The sequence below is a fragment of the Moschus berezovskii genome, chromosome 17 (genome assembly GCF_049115385.1).
Source record: "Moschus berezovskii isolate FMDL1 chromosome 17, NW_MosBer_1.0, whole genome shotgun sequence".
NCBI lineage: Eukaryota > Metazoa > Chordata > Mammalia > Artiodactyla > Moschidae > Moschus > Moschus berezovskii.
Window position 1 is genome coordinate 11738745 of NC_142476.1, and position 14190 is coordinate 11752934.

The following is a 14190-nucleotide window of genomic DNA, read 5'->3' on the forward strand; positions in this document are numbered from 1 at the left end:
CCCTGGGACTTGGGCAGGCTTGTTTCCTCCTGGCTGGTGCGGACTTGGACGCAGAGACTTGTGCTGCGGTGGGGTGGGGTGGGGTGGGGTGGGCGGAGCAACGGCTGGGAGACCCCAGCTCAAGGAGTCCGCAGGGCCTGTTATTTGAGGAGGCAGAGAAGCACGTGGCCCGGGGGAGGACAGCGGCCTTGGAGGCTGAGTCTGGGGGACCCACGGCCCCATCTCATTCTGGAGCCCAGAGGACTCCCTTTCCAGGCCAGCCTGTACTGTTCTTTTCTAGAAGATTCTAAGGGCATGCGGTGTCCCCGCAGAACTTGGGGTGTGAGCTCTAACCGTCAGCCGGTCAGCTGCTCAGGTGAACGCACGTCCTGGAACGTTTTGGAACCGTGGTGCCTAGGAGTCTTGTTGAGAAACGGGGCAGGGGATGCAGGGGAGCCCGGGCTCTGGGCCTCCCCGGGGCGGGGGAGCCCCTCCCAGAAGTGGGGTCCCCCAGGGACTTTTGGGGGCAGGCCCAGGGGTCGCTGGAGGAGGGCGGGCCTGTCGTGTTGGGGAGCCTACACCCCAGTTCAAAGGAGAGGCAGGAGGCAGCCCCAGGCAAAACAGAGGAAACCTCTGGGGTGGCGGGCGGGCGCCGGTGGAGAAGAAAGGCTGCCTGGGGCGCCGCCGCCGCGCTCTGAGGGGCCCTCTACCCGCCAGCTCCCCTGCAGCAGTGCTTCTGTGTGCACTGTACCCGCCGGCTGGCGGGCCAGGCGGGCACGGTGCCTGGTGCCCAAAGTGGAGGCCCTGCCCGGCCTGCGCCCTATCTCAGCCCCTCTGCTCATGGCTGCGGCTCAGTCCCGCACGGTTTCCAGCTGTCACTCATCCGAGGGTGGTCCTGTGCGCAGCACACAGTCGGGAGGGCTGGTGGGCGGCGCCACCAGGCGGAGGGGTCAAGCCTGGGGCCACTTGTGTCATGTCTGCTGTGAAACGGTGACGGTGGGTCTTGTTTTACTCAAGCCCCAGGAGGGATGGTAGACCCGCCTGTGACGGGGGAGCTCTGGGGTCTGGGGCGCTGCCCATCGTCCCCCACCCACCCTGCCCCTGCTGTGTGCATCAAGCCCCCGCCCGGAAACCTCAGCGCTGGGCCTTCCCTGGGCCTGGTTTGCTCTTGGGTTCCTGGCGGGCAGGCAGTGGGGGGATGCAGTAAATGACTGGTCTCCCATGGTGCCTGGAGGAGCGGGGCACCTGGGGACGTTCCAGGAGGAAGGGCTGGGACTTCCAGGAGGCTGCGGTCTGCAGGATCCAGCTTCTGTCAAGAAGCCGAGTTCCATGGAATGCGTGGGTCCTGAGTGCGGGAACAAGCAGCTCTGGGGCGGGCCGAGGCGCGGGCTCGCCTGCCCCAGGACAGACCCGGGATCTCTGAGGACCATGACGGTCCCCAGGAGCAGGGCTCTGGGTGCCCGAGTGGGCTCGGACCCCTTGGGAAGCTGCAGGAAACAGCGATGGGAGACATTTCCACCCTCTGCATCCCAGCTGGAAAAGATAAGGCTTTGGGGCCCAACTGAGATGGACTCGCTGACTTGGGGCTCTCCTAGTGGTGGGGGCCCCTCTGTGCTCACTAGTCCCCTGATAACAGGGGTGGCTCCCAGCGGCTGACACCAGTTCAGGCCTCGCCTCCCCCGCGAACGTGGGAGAACAGGTCTCCAAGGGGAAAGACTCCCCAGAGGCCCAGCCTGGGCAGAGAGCGGAGAGTCATTCTGGAAGCCACAGGAGGACACGGTGCAGAGGACAGCTGGGGGCTGGCCTCGCGCCCCCCTGAGCCATGCCAGCGGGCAGGTGCCGGGCAGTGGGCGGCTGGGGCCGCTCCGCCTCGGCCTCTGGGGGCACTGGACGGGCAGGCGGCCCTGGGGCGTCTGGGTATCAGGGGTCTGTGTGGTCCCAGGCTCAGAGCCAGGGCACATGGCATCCCGGACGGGCGGGGAGTGGTGGGGCCAAGGGGTCCACATGGCACCTCCCTTCTCACACACACAGAGACACACGCAGACACAGTCACACACAGGTACACACAAAGACACGGACACACGCACACAGACACACACATAGACACACAGAGACACATATAAACACACAGACACACATCCACAGAGACACACAGAGACACAGACACACGCACACAGACACACACACAGAGTCACACACACAGACATGTATAAACACACACACACACATCCACAGAGACAGACAGAGACACTCACAGAGACACACACAGAGTCACACACACACACACAGAGACACAGAGACACATAAATACAAAGTCACACAGAGACACACTCACATAGACACACACACACAGACACACACATAGACACACACACACAGACACGTATAAACACACAGACACACAGACACAGAGACACACAGAGACACAGAGACACACTCACATAGACACACACACAGACACACACACACACACAGAGACACACAGAGTCACAAATACACACACACACAGACACAGAGACACACAGAAACACATAAATACAGAGTCACACAGAGACACACTCACATAGACACACACACAGACACACAGAGTCTCACACACACACAGAGACACACACACAGAGACACACACAGAGACGTATAAACACACAGACACCATCCACAGAGACACAGAGATACACTCACATAGACACACACATAGATACACACAGACATGTATAAACACACAGACACACATCCACAGAGACACACAGAGTCACACAGAGACACACACACACAGACACACACAGAGTCACACACACACACAGAGACACAGAGACACACAGAAACACATAAATACAGAGTCACACAGAGACACACACACAGACACACAGAGTCTCACACACACACACAGACACACAGAGTCACACACACACACAGACACACACATAGACACACACAGACACGTATAAACACACAGACACACATACACAGAGACACACAGAGTCACACAGAGACACACACACACAGACACACAGAGTCACACACACACACAGACACACACACAGAGTCACACACACACAGACACACACACAGAGACACACAGACACGCAGAGACTGAGACTCACGGGCACGTGGAGACCGCAGACAGACACACATGTCCCTGCGGGGAGGTCTCCTCCTGCAGGGGGTGCCCTGCGTGGCGTGAGCGCCGCTCACGGACGGGCGTTGTCCCGGTCACCCCTCCCCCAGCTCGGGCCCGGCGCCCCAGTGGGTGTTGGGGTTGGAAGGAGGTGGGTCGAGTGTCTGGGCTGTGGGCACCGAGCCGGGAAGGACCGTAAGTGCACGCCCTACCTTTGTGTTGGACGCCGACCGGCAGGCTGGGGCACCATCGTCCAGGACGACAGCGGGAGGGAGTGGGGACAGGCCGGCGGCCCCCAGCACCCGCGGCTGACTCCGCACTCCCAGCAGGGCGCCTGCCCAGTGCGCTGCGGGGGTGGTGGCCTGGGCCCCCCCCGGCCTGGCCGTGCCCCGCGCCTTAGGGGCCGTCTTGGGCCGCCGCTCCACGGTCGCCATCTCCAAGGTCTCGAGTTTTGAATGAGCTCTGAGTCCTGCAGGTTGTGTTGCTGGCCCTGCGCTTGTTCGTAGGATGAGGGTCTCGCCCCGCCCCCGCCCTCAGTCGTCATGGGTTGAGCGAGTCCCCTCTGTGCCTGTGCCCTGGACTCTCTGCTTCCGAGCCTGGGATCACGGTGACCATGAATGGTGCAGGCAGAGCAGACTGGAGGATGCGGCGGGTGCCCTTCTGAGGGGTGTGGTGGGGGCAGGCCTGTCCAGACGCACCTCAGTGGACATTAGGGGGCAGGTGGGCCTGTGCACGGCGTCTGCGGGGCAGGGACCATGGCCGAGCTGTGCTTCTGTGAGTCAGTCAGGCATCAGACTAGTGGGCAAGGCCTCCAGGGGAGTGGGTGGGGGCTCCTTCCCATCTTTAGGGTGGACAGAGCAGGGGGCTACTACAGAGCTCAGAGTGACCCGCCGTCCACTGTGACGCGGGTGACGGGGACCCCGCAGGGGTGTGATCCCTGGGGCTCTCCGCCCTCCTGCTGTAACACCTCCAGTTCCTATCCCGCCACCAGCTCTGCGCGAAGGGAAGAGGCGGCTCCCCCTGCTCTGTTGGCCCTGAAGGCTGGAGACATGCTGCTGCACAGGGGACTGAGGGAGGAGGCCGAGGGCCTGGGCTGCCCCTCGTGGGACCCAGAGCATCACAGCGCCTGCCTGCAGCCAGCCCACCATGGCCTCTGGCCTCACGGGTGGAGGGGGCAGGGCTGGAGGAGGGAGGAGGCAGACCCCTACGGTGGCCCTGACGCCGGCCACCTTGTCTAGGCCGGGCTGCTGCTGGACGTCTCCATGAGCCAGTTTGCTCAACACTTAACAAGAAAGTGGTTGAAAAAATAGAAGGGTTGTGTAAGGGTGATTTATGCCCTGCAGGCCCTTGGACATCCTGAAGCTCTCACTCCACACGGGGGCCAGCAGTCTCCCTCCTCTGGGGACCTGTCTGGGTGCAGGGGCTCAGACCCCACTCCAGCCCTGCTGGGTTCAGAGCTGCACTTCAAGTGTGCCCAGAACCAGCCTCCAGCTTCTCCGCGGAATAAACCAGACCCTTGGCAGGCCAGCTAGCCCTGAACCCTCCCTGCCACCCTGCCCTGGGGTTGCTTTGACCCGAGTCGCACTTAGACAGGGCCCCATGGTCGCCTCTGTGATTTACTGCAAGAATGTGGTTAAGAAAGGCATTCAAGCTGGAAGCCTGACACTCTGGGGGGCCGTCTTCGGAGGGAGCCAGGGAAGCGGCAGCTTGATTTAGGCCCCCAGCTCTTCCTCCGGGAACTTCACTCCTGGGTTCTGACTGCCGTTCACTGGCTGTTCCCCAGCTGGCTGGTGTCACCCTTTATGTGGAGCCCAAAGCCGTCGCTGGGATGAGCAAGGCCGTGAATGAACATATAGGCAGCGCGGAGCGCTCCTGAGAGCCGGTTGGGCTGGAGGGCAGCCTCCCACCTGGGGGCAGTGTGGCCTGGCCCCCCTGCAGGCCCAAGAGGTGGCGTCCACCCGCATGGCTGTGGTGAGGATAGAGCCAGACTCAGCTGCCAGTCGGCCAGCCTGTGGCTGGGCTCGGGTTTCGGGAGAGTGAGACGTTTGCCCCATAAACCCTGCCACTTGGGAGTGTCAGCCTGTCCGTCACTCCCTTTACTGCTTCTTGGAAAAGAAACCTCAACCCGTAAGCAAGGAGCAGAGACGGAAGTGTGGGTGCAGAGAGAGCTCCGGGGCCAGGGGCTCGGTCTGCGAGTCTGCGCCGCATCTGGCTCCGAAGGTCCTCGTCTGTGCCCGGGAGGTTGCGGGCTGGTGGGTCAGAGGGCACCACCCCGCAGGTGCCAGGTGGGGACTGGCACAGGGCAGGGGGCCGCTGTGGGGAGGGCGCCTGGGACCACCCAGGGAGCTGGGACCCATGGCCGGGACCTCTGGGGGTGACTCAGAGCAGCGTGCCCTTGGCCCTGCAGCAACTCTCAGCAGGTGTTTACTGAGCGCCTACACTATGCCGGGGACACAAGATGAAGGAGGTGAACCCACGGAAACACGCGTTCTACTTCAGTCCCGTGAGGTAAAGGCTGGGCGGTATAATCAGGAAATCCAGAGGGAGCCCTCAGCCGGCGCTGGGTTCCTTGAGGGCTTTCAGAATGAGTCCCCCGTCTCTGATTGTTTAACTTTTGTTTACGTGGAGTGTGCTCACAGAAAAGTATACCTTTGGCTAATGTGTCCTGGTATATTTCCACAAGCTGAGTACACTTGGGTAACTAGTGCCCAGACCAGAGATGGAGCAGCAACAGCCTCCCCCTGGTACCAGCTCCCCCTGAACCCCGGGGCAGCCTCGGCCATGGCCTCTCTCCCCTGTGTTTGGCCTGTACGGAGCAGGGCTGTGTCTGGCCCCTTGTTTGAAGATCCACCCGCCCTGCTCCCATGGCTGCCCAGTCTTCACCGTGGGTGGACACGGGCGCTGTGGACAGACCCTGTGGTTTGGGGCTTTCAGGACGGGGCTGCTGGGGGCCGTCCTGGGCGGGGGTCTGGGACACACGGACACACAGGAGAACTGCCAGGTCACAGCAGACACCAGAGGCCGCTCCAGGTGGAGGGCAGTTGGGTGGGGCTGTGGTCCAGGGCGTCAGGAGGGTGCTCCCCGGGGCGGGGAGGATGGTGGGTGTGGGTGTACGGAGGCCCATCTGAGTGCTCCCTGCATCTCGCCGGGCTCCTGTCACCGCGCCCCGAGCTGGGCGGTGTCCGTGGGGCCTCGTCCTCTGCCTCCCGGGGCCGCTGGCTCCCAGGCCCGTGGCCACATCGCTCCAGCTGCCGCCCGCCTGTGTGTGTGTCTGCGTCTATTCTGCGGCACCTGCACCCGGGCCCACCCAGAGGCTCCTCCACCTCAGATGCTTCACTTTCAGGGGAAGACCCTTTCCCACAGGTCCTGGGGATCAGTACCCCATCACATCTCTGAGGACCGCTGCTCAGCCCACGGCACTATCTCTGCGGCTGCTTGGCTGCCGAGGTGCCAACGCGGCCATGCCCTCAGCCAGGACGCTTTCTCAGGGCTACCCTGTCCTTCGTGGCCTTCCTCCAGGAAGCCCTCCCTGCCTGTGTCCTGGTCCCCAGGCGTGGGGTTCCTCCAGCACTAATGTCCAGCTGTGCCTGTGGTCTGAACGTGTCCCTGGACTGTGGCTCCCTGAGGGCAGGGTGCGCCCACCCCCACACACGCCTCCCGAGCTCGGCTCAGCTGCACGTGAGGTGCCGGGGCAGGGAGTGAGGCCGATGGCGCCCTTCCAGTGTGTCTGGCCCAGGGCACCATGCCCAGTGGCGGCCCAGTAGCCAGCCCTTTCCCATGACCCCTTTCCCTCCAGACAACCCCCTCCCTAGGGACTGGGCTATTTCTTGGTCCCAGGGCGTCTGCAGGAGTCCTGGCTATACCCACAACACAGGGAAGAAGAAAGCCCGGGGGCAGGGGTGCCCAGTCGTTCGCCCTCCTTAGAGGAGGCAGGAGACAGGAATGCCTTTGGCTGGGAGACCCTGCCCAGAGATCAGAAGATCAAAGGTGGGAAGATGAGGGATGAGGCAGGCAGCACTCTCTGGAGGCTGCAAAGGCAGCTGGTGGCTCCTAAGGGCAGGGCAGGCCCAGAGCGCCCTCCCGCATCCCCTCGAAGTAACCCACAGAGCAGCTTTTCCAGACGAGGGCTCTGGGGGTGAGGGCGGCTGAGGGTGGGATGCTGGGCACCGGTGGGCAGGGCTGATCCTCACAAACTCCCCAAAGAGGAGGTATTGTGTGACAGTTGTTGGTGCAGAAACTAAAACACAGGAAACATAACTCAGTCACATCAAGCACCTGGAAAGCAGACAGGCGAAGGTCAGACCCGGCGTCCCAGAGCCCACAGACTGCGTTCCCCTCGGGAGACCGTCAGTCCAAGCGCAACACGAGGGAACGAGCTGCACGTCTGGCGGGGCCCCTTCCTCCGTGGGGCTGCTAGTCGACCCTCGTTTCCCGAGCCCGTGGCCCAGATGGGTGGGAACTGGGAGGGGGCGGGTTGTCAGAGCCCCTCGGGGGGACGAAGGTGGTGGATGGGCGACAACCCACACAGGATGCAGTGGGATCTGCCGGGCCAGGCTCGGGGACTTGGGGCTGGGGGCGGTGGGCGGAAGGACAGGAGAGGCTCTATGGGCGGGCAGGACCTCCCCCGGGAGAGACAGCAGGGCTGGGCTCTGGAAAGTTCCACCGGTCGTGGCAGCTGGGCGAGGGGGACCCAGAGGCCCAATCCCTCCTTTGTTCCCAGCCGCCGCCCTCACTGCGCACATTTCAGCCTCAGGCGGCTGGGGCAGGCGCGGCCCGGCTGGGCTCAGCAGAACCAAGCCTCTTACTGTGACTAGACGGGCAGTAACTTGATATTTCCGAGTCTTCCTTTCTGAACTGAAAAGGAAATATGAAAAGGAAATAAAGAACTTCTCTCCCAGCCGATGAAAGGATTAGATGAAACGAGGCCACGCCTGTGCCAGCCCCTCCAGACAGCACCTGTGTGGGCGGGGGCCTGCAGGGCGGCCTTGGAGGGTCCCTGCCCTGATCCGCGTCTGCACGACGGTCCCTCCCTGCAAAGGTGGCTCTTGGTGCTCTGAGTCCAGCGTCCCCTCTTTCCTATCAGACTCGAGCTGAGACTCTAGAGAACCATATGGCCGGGATGGACAGGGAGGCCAGGACAGCTGCTGGGACAGCGGTCCTGATGAGAGAGGAAGGCATCCAGCTGGGAGGTGTCGGGGGTGGAGGGACTCTGAATACAGGGCCTCTCCAGCTTCCCCCGGACACACCCACCACTGTATCCATGCAGTAAAGTGCAAATAAGCCAGTGCAATGAAGGCCGCAGCTTCAGCTCCACCAGCGGGGCCCAGGGCTGCGGTCTGCTCGGCACTCAAAGTGCACGGCCTCCCGCCCAGGCCAGGGCTGCCCGGTCCTCGGCCTGCCCTCTGCCCCTGCCTCCCACCCCCTCTCTTGGGCGCCCTGGAGGACCTCTGATCTGATGGAACGCCCCAGCTCCCTCTCTGAGGGACTCTGGGCCCACAGGGAGGACAGTTTCCTGCCTCACACCTCCAGAAACGGACAGAGGGGAGGGCAGGGCAGGGCTGGAAGGCAGCGCTGGCAAGTGGAGGGCACTGAGCTGGGCAGGAATGAGGGGGGACCGCCAAGTGGACTCTTGGCTCCGGGTCAGTCCTGGTCGGGGCTGCCTGGGGAGCACCCACCCTATGGCGCTGCGTGTGTGATGAGGGCATCCCGGCAGCCACCGTGTGGGGAGACCAGTGCCACAGGGGATGACAATCTCTGCTGAGCCCGCAGAGGTCAGCAGCCACGCCCAGGTCCTGTGAGGCCCCAGCCCGTGTCACTGCCCACTCGTGTCACTGTGCCACCTGACTGGGCTCTGAGGGGCTCCCACACTGTTGGATCAGCAGCTTCAGCACGTAGTGCGGGGCCTGGTACACTGCAGGCGCTTCACAAGCTGGAGGGCACTGAGCGGCTGGGGGTCGGAGGTGCATGTGCCGGGCCATGGTGGGCGGCTGAATAGATGTGGAGTTGCGTTCAGGGTGCCCAGCGCGGGTGAAGCGCTTTCCTAGAGAGGAGACGGCGCGGGGGGAGCTGAGGTCTCTTGCCCAGAGTCACGAAGCCAGCAGAGGGCGAAGATGCAGGGGGAATGGGCCGACAGCAGGGGCATCCCAGGACCTCCAACAGGACACCAAAGACACGCCCTATGTCTGCTCCGTCCGGTGTGGCAACCACTAGCCACGTGTGGCCAGTGTAGACGAGACACTGAATTTTCACTCCGATTTAATGACCTGAAGTGTGAACAGTCAGTGCAGGCGGTGGAGTTCTGAACCATCTCGGGGTGGGTGCTTTCGCCCCCCTGGGCTGCCTGCGGCTGCCCTGAGTGGGCCCTTGGTGTCCCCCTGGCCTCTGTGTGGGTGGCCCACATAGGGAAGCAGACACCCAGGCGGCCTGTCCCGACTGTTCTCTGCAGAGCCCTCGCCTGTTCCAGGCTCAGTGGAGGGAGGCCCAGGGGGTCAGCACTGACCATTGGGGCAGGGAAGCACCTCTGACTAGGCAGAGGCCCTGGGACCCCCCAGCTTGATCACTTTGCCCAGCAGAGCAGCCATGTCTCCTGAGCCTGGGACGGGCTGGCTCCCCCACCTAGGGGTTCCTGCAGGGCTGAGGGTCAGGTCAGCCTGGGACCCTCTCCACCTCCGAGGCCACCCTCCTCCCCCACCCAGGCACCCGCGCCCTCTCCTGCTGGTCCGGCCGGCACTTTCCCTTTCCCAAGAAGAGGTGGAAATGAGGCTGTGGCCTGAAGTTGGTGCCAAACCTCGATCTGAAGGTAGCATCCTTGAGCAGGAGGCACCTTTCTGGCCTCTCTTGGCTCCGTCTCCTTCCTCTGCTGTCGCTTGGAGGGGACAAAGTGAGCACCACTCCCTGACTCCTGTGGGTTTACAATCCAGGGCTAAAAGCTACTTTCTCCCCTCTCACCTGACTTTTAGGAATGTTCCCTTCCCTCCTGAATTAACTGGGTCACCTGATGACCTTCTGGGCTTCCTGTCTCTCCCCGGTTCCACATGACATGCACAAGCCTTGTCTTGGCTTGGAAACCACGGGGACCCCCCACTGACCTCCAGGTCAGATGCCAGCGCCGCCTTCCCCACTCCCGGCCGCCACTCCCTCCTCGAACCCTAACTGAGGAGTGGCGTTACAAAGGAGCCAAGACAGGACAGAATCGAGCAACAGCCCTTGTGTTTAAAGTACAGCGTCGTTCTCACACAGGAGTTTGTGCAAAGCCGGAGACCCTGAGGTTGTGCTGCGGTGTGTGTAACAGCCGGCGCTCTTTCCCTGGCTGGAGTCACGCCCTTGTTGGGAGACGTGCAGAACTCTGAGGCAGCTCTGTGTCGGCTGGTTCGGTGGGGCCGGGCTGGGGTCCTTCACGGCATGTGCTGCAGCCCCTGTGTGCCTGAGAGTAAGCCCTTCCCGTGCAGGAGCCGGGGTCACAGGGGTACTGAGCCCTGAGCATCACAATTCGTCAGGCAGGATGTTATGAAGACCTGCTGAGCGGGCCCTGTTTTACCAGCCGGCTTGTTCACTGACTCCTGTGTTTCTCACTCATCTCACACGTGGGAAGAGGGAGGCTGCCAGGAGTCAGCCGGCATAAGCAGGCCTGCAGTCTGGTCAGCACAGCTGGCTGCTGGTGGGGTAGGGCAGTGCCAGGAACAGGGCAAGGGCCCACCTGACGCCCCTGCGGGAGCCTGAACGAAAGTGCAGGACGCAGGAAGCTGCTCAGCTCTGGTGGGAGGCCTCTCAGACTCTCAGAGGAGGTAGCCCAGGGGCACGGCCGGGGGACAGGGACTCATGTCCTGGTCACTCCAGCCGCCCTCTTCTTGGCTGCAGAGATTGGCCCTGCCTCCAGGCCTCTCCCCTCCGGTGGGGACAGTCCTCCGAGGTCCGCCTCGCAGGACCAGGGCCTTTGTCGTCCGCTCACAGGAAAAACGCACACTGAACAAGCTCGCAGGGCCCTTGGGTGTCGGCCCGGTGAGCCCGCGGCGGGCCTCCTACTACCCCCACCCGGCCTAGTTTTGGGTCCTGCTGCTCTCTGCCCCCGAGTCCCCGGCTCCTGGTCTCCACGGCGACGCTGCCTCTCCCAGCTTCCCTGGTGGTCTGGGACACCCAGGGTCTGAGAACCCTCCTGTGTGCAGGCTGCCAGGCTCGCCCGTCGACCCTCTCCCGGCCCTGCCCCGGGCGAGTCCAGCGAGGCGCGCAGAGCGCCCCGAGGGCTGCTGGGAAAGCCCGCACGGCGGGTGACACCCAGCCTCACCCCTGCTGTCGAGCTGAGAGAAGCAGCGGGCAGGGCCCAGCGCGCGGGAAGGCGGTGCTGCGTGGCCACAGAGTTCAGGCTTCAGCCAAACACGTGCTTCCGAGTAAAGCACGTCCTGGGAACCGTGCACGCGTGCGTGTGCGTGCTGCGTGCAGGTGCGTGGTGCATGCGTGCTGCGTGCGTGATGCATGCGTGCAGGTAAGTGCAGGTGCGTGGTGCATGCGTGGTGCATGCGTGCAGGTGCGTGGTGCATGCGTGCTGCGTGCGTGGTGCATGCGTGCGTGGTACATGCGTGCAGGTGCGTGCTATGTACGTGGTGCATGTGTGCTGCGTGCGTGTGCATGTGCGTGCGTGTGCATGTGCGTGCTGCGTGCGTGCTGCGTGCAGGTGCGTGGTGCGTGCGTGGTGCATGCGTGCAGGTGCGTGGTGCATGCGTGCTGCGTGCGTGGTGCATGCGTGCGTGGTACATGCGTGCGGTGCGTGCTATGTACGTGGTGCATGTGTGCTGCGTGCGTGTGCATGCTGCGTGCGTGCTGCGTGCAGGTGCGTGGTGCATGTGTGCTGCGTGCGTGCTGCGTGCGTGTGCGTGCTGCGTGCGTGTGCGTGCTGCCAGCGCTTGTGGGGTGGCCGGGCTGCAGTGGCGCTCAGCGGCCGGGCGTCGGTGTCCAGTTCGCCCACGAGCTGGGCCGCGAGTCCCCCCGAGCAGCCTGCGCTCCCCGGGCCGGGTCCGAGCCCCTTCTCTCGCCCCGGGTCACAGCCAAGAAGGGTTCGCCCCGGGGGGCCGAGACGGCTGAGCGTCCCCCAGAGGGTTTCCATCGTGGTCAGGCGGGTACGTGGAGAGCGCGGACTCCGCGTGCCTGCACGTGCACAGACACGCGCCCGGAGCCCCACGGGCCAGCCGCCCCTCCGGCCCGGGCCCGCGCTTCCCCCGCCGCCTCCTTGGCACCGGCCCCCAGAGCCCTGCAGCTGGTCGGGGCGCTGTTCCGGCAGGATGCGGGCGGCGCGGGCCGGGCGCTCCTCCCGGGGAGAACAATGAGGCCGCTCTCAGGACGGGCCAGGGTGGGGCGCCTGGAGCCACATCAGAGCCGCGGAGGTGCGGCCCCCGGGGCGGCGGCTGAGTGACGAGGCCTGAGTCATCACCCTGCGAGCCCGAGTGGAGGCGCGTCCGGAGGCGCTTGGGCGCGCGTTCAGGGTTCCGGCTCCAAGGCGCCTCGACTCTTCCCGCCGGGCTGACGGTGCGCCGGCCCGGGACCCGCAGGAGGCTCCGTGCCTGGGCTCCCGAGCCGCGCCTTCCGCTCCCGTCGCTGCCCTGCGCGCCCTGCGACTCTGAGGCTGCCGGCCCCCTTCTTGGACGGTGGGTCGGGGCCTCGGGTGCGGCAGGAGGGGAGCAGCGGGCCCTCACCTCTGCCCGCACGGGGCGTCTTCCTTCCTCAGACGATGTGTCCGGCTTTACCAGGGATAAAACGCTGGCCCTTTCATCGGTCAGAGCTGGACCCCCACTCCCCCAGCCCCTGCCCCTGCCCCACACTCCGTGTCCAGCACTCAGCTTAGCACAGGCATTTCTTGCAGGAAATGGAGACCCTGGGGTTTGCGGTGAAAGTGCATCCCTGGGAGGAGGGAGCTGACAGAGGCCAGTGGCTGCTGTTAGGGGTTTGTGACAGCCGGATCCAAAGAGTGAGACACACGTGCGGTCTCCGGCGCGGACTGGGAGGAAAACGCTGGGGCTGGTGCAGCCCGCACACGGTGGGGCTCTTGCCCACTGGTCACTGAGGGACCGAAGGCGGAGGACATACTGTGCACGGTCTGGCAGGCAGTCTGTAGGCACTGGCTCACTTAATCCGTACAAGGACCCTAGGAGTTTGGGGACGTTCCCCCATTTTTATGGATGAGGTGACAGTAGTTAAGAGTTCTCAGTCTGGTGGGTAAATCAAGGAGAGAGTTGACTTCAGCGCTCTTTTCTCTGCTTTCTCAAGTGTAAAGTGGAAGCAACATTGGTATCCACCTTGGGGCTGTTGGGAGAATTCAGCAGGATTGTTTGGATAAAGGGTCGCCGGCACTGGACACAGTGGCCCTCCAGCAGATGCTGGCAGTTCCTGCCGGGATCCTCTGTGTGCTGGGTCCCTTGGAGGCGCGGAAGCCACGCTCAGGGTCTCTTGTAACGTGGGAAGGCAGTTAGTCTAGGTGGGACTCGGCAGGATCCCGCGTCCCCTGGGATGTGCCGGGGCCAGGCCCTCTGGGTGGAGAAGAGGAGAAGGAACCTGGGGGTGTGGTAGGGGGACAGCGGGAGAGAGAGACTGCAGGCCTAGAGGGCCGTGGAATCCTGCTGGCCAGTCTGGGGGTGGTCCCAGGAGCCCGTGGGGTCTCAGATAAAATGTCCACGAGGGGTCCTGCGTGTGGAGTAGTCCCATCCTGCTCTAACATTCTGTGAACTTTTCTCTGGCTCGTCCCTGTTGGGGGGTCAGCTTCCTCCTCGGCCCTCATCGTGGACCATCCCACTGGGAGGAGGGAGCCTCGGGGAGCACCGCACGGGGCCGAGGGGACACAGTCTGCTCATCTGCTGCTTCTGTCTTGCAGAGACCTGAGCGTGAACAACCTCACGGAGCTCTGGCCTGGCGTCTTCCGCCACCTGCGCTTCCTGGAGGAGCTGTGAGTAGAGGCCTTGGTCGGGGGTGGGAGGGGCTGGAGCGGGTACTGTGACCTCTGACACCAGGGCACTGGGCTCCCCGGGGGCAGGGATAGTCCAGCAGAAGGAGCTGTTTTGAGAGAGGGTCAGCACTACCTGCCGAGGCGTGGGGCTGAGTGGGGGCAGTGT

General features: G+C 63.7%; 1 protein-coding gene across 1 annotated transcript in view; it reads left to right on the forward strand.

Annotated features, from left to right (window-relative positions):
* Positions 1 to 14190, forward strand: part of LGR6 (leucine rich repeat containing G protein-coupled receptor 6) — an 80244-nt gene that overhangs the window by 3540 nt on the left and 62514 nt on the right. The window contains 1 exon segment of the mRNA XM_088845016.1: positions 13953 to 14024. Coding sequence (XP_088701142.1) covers positions 13953 to 14024 — 72 coding nt within the window.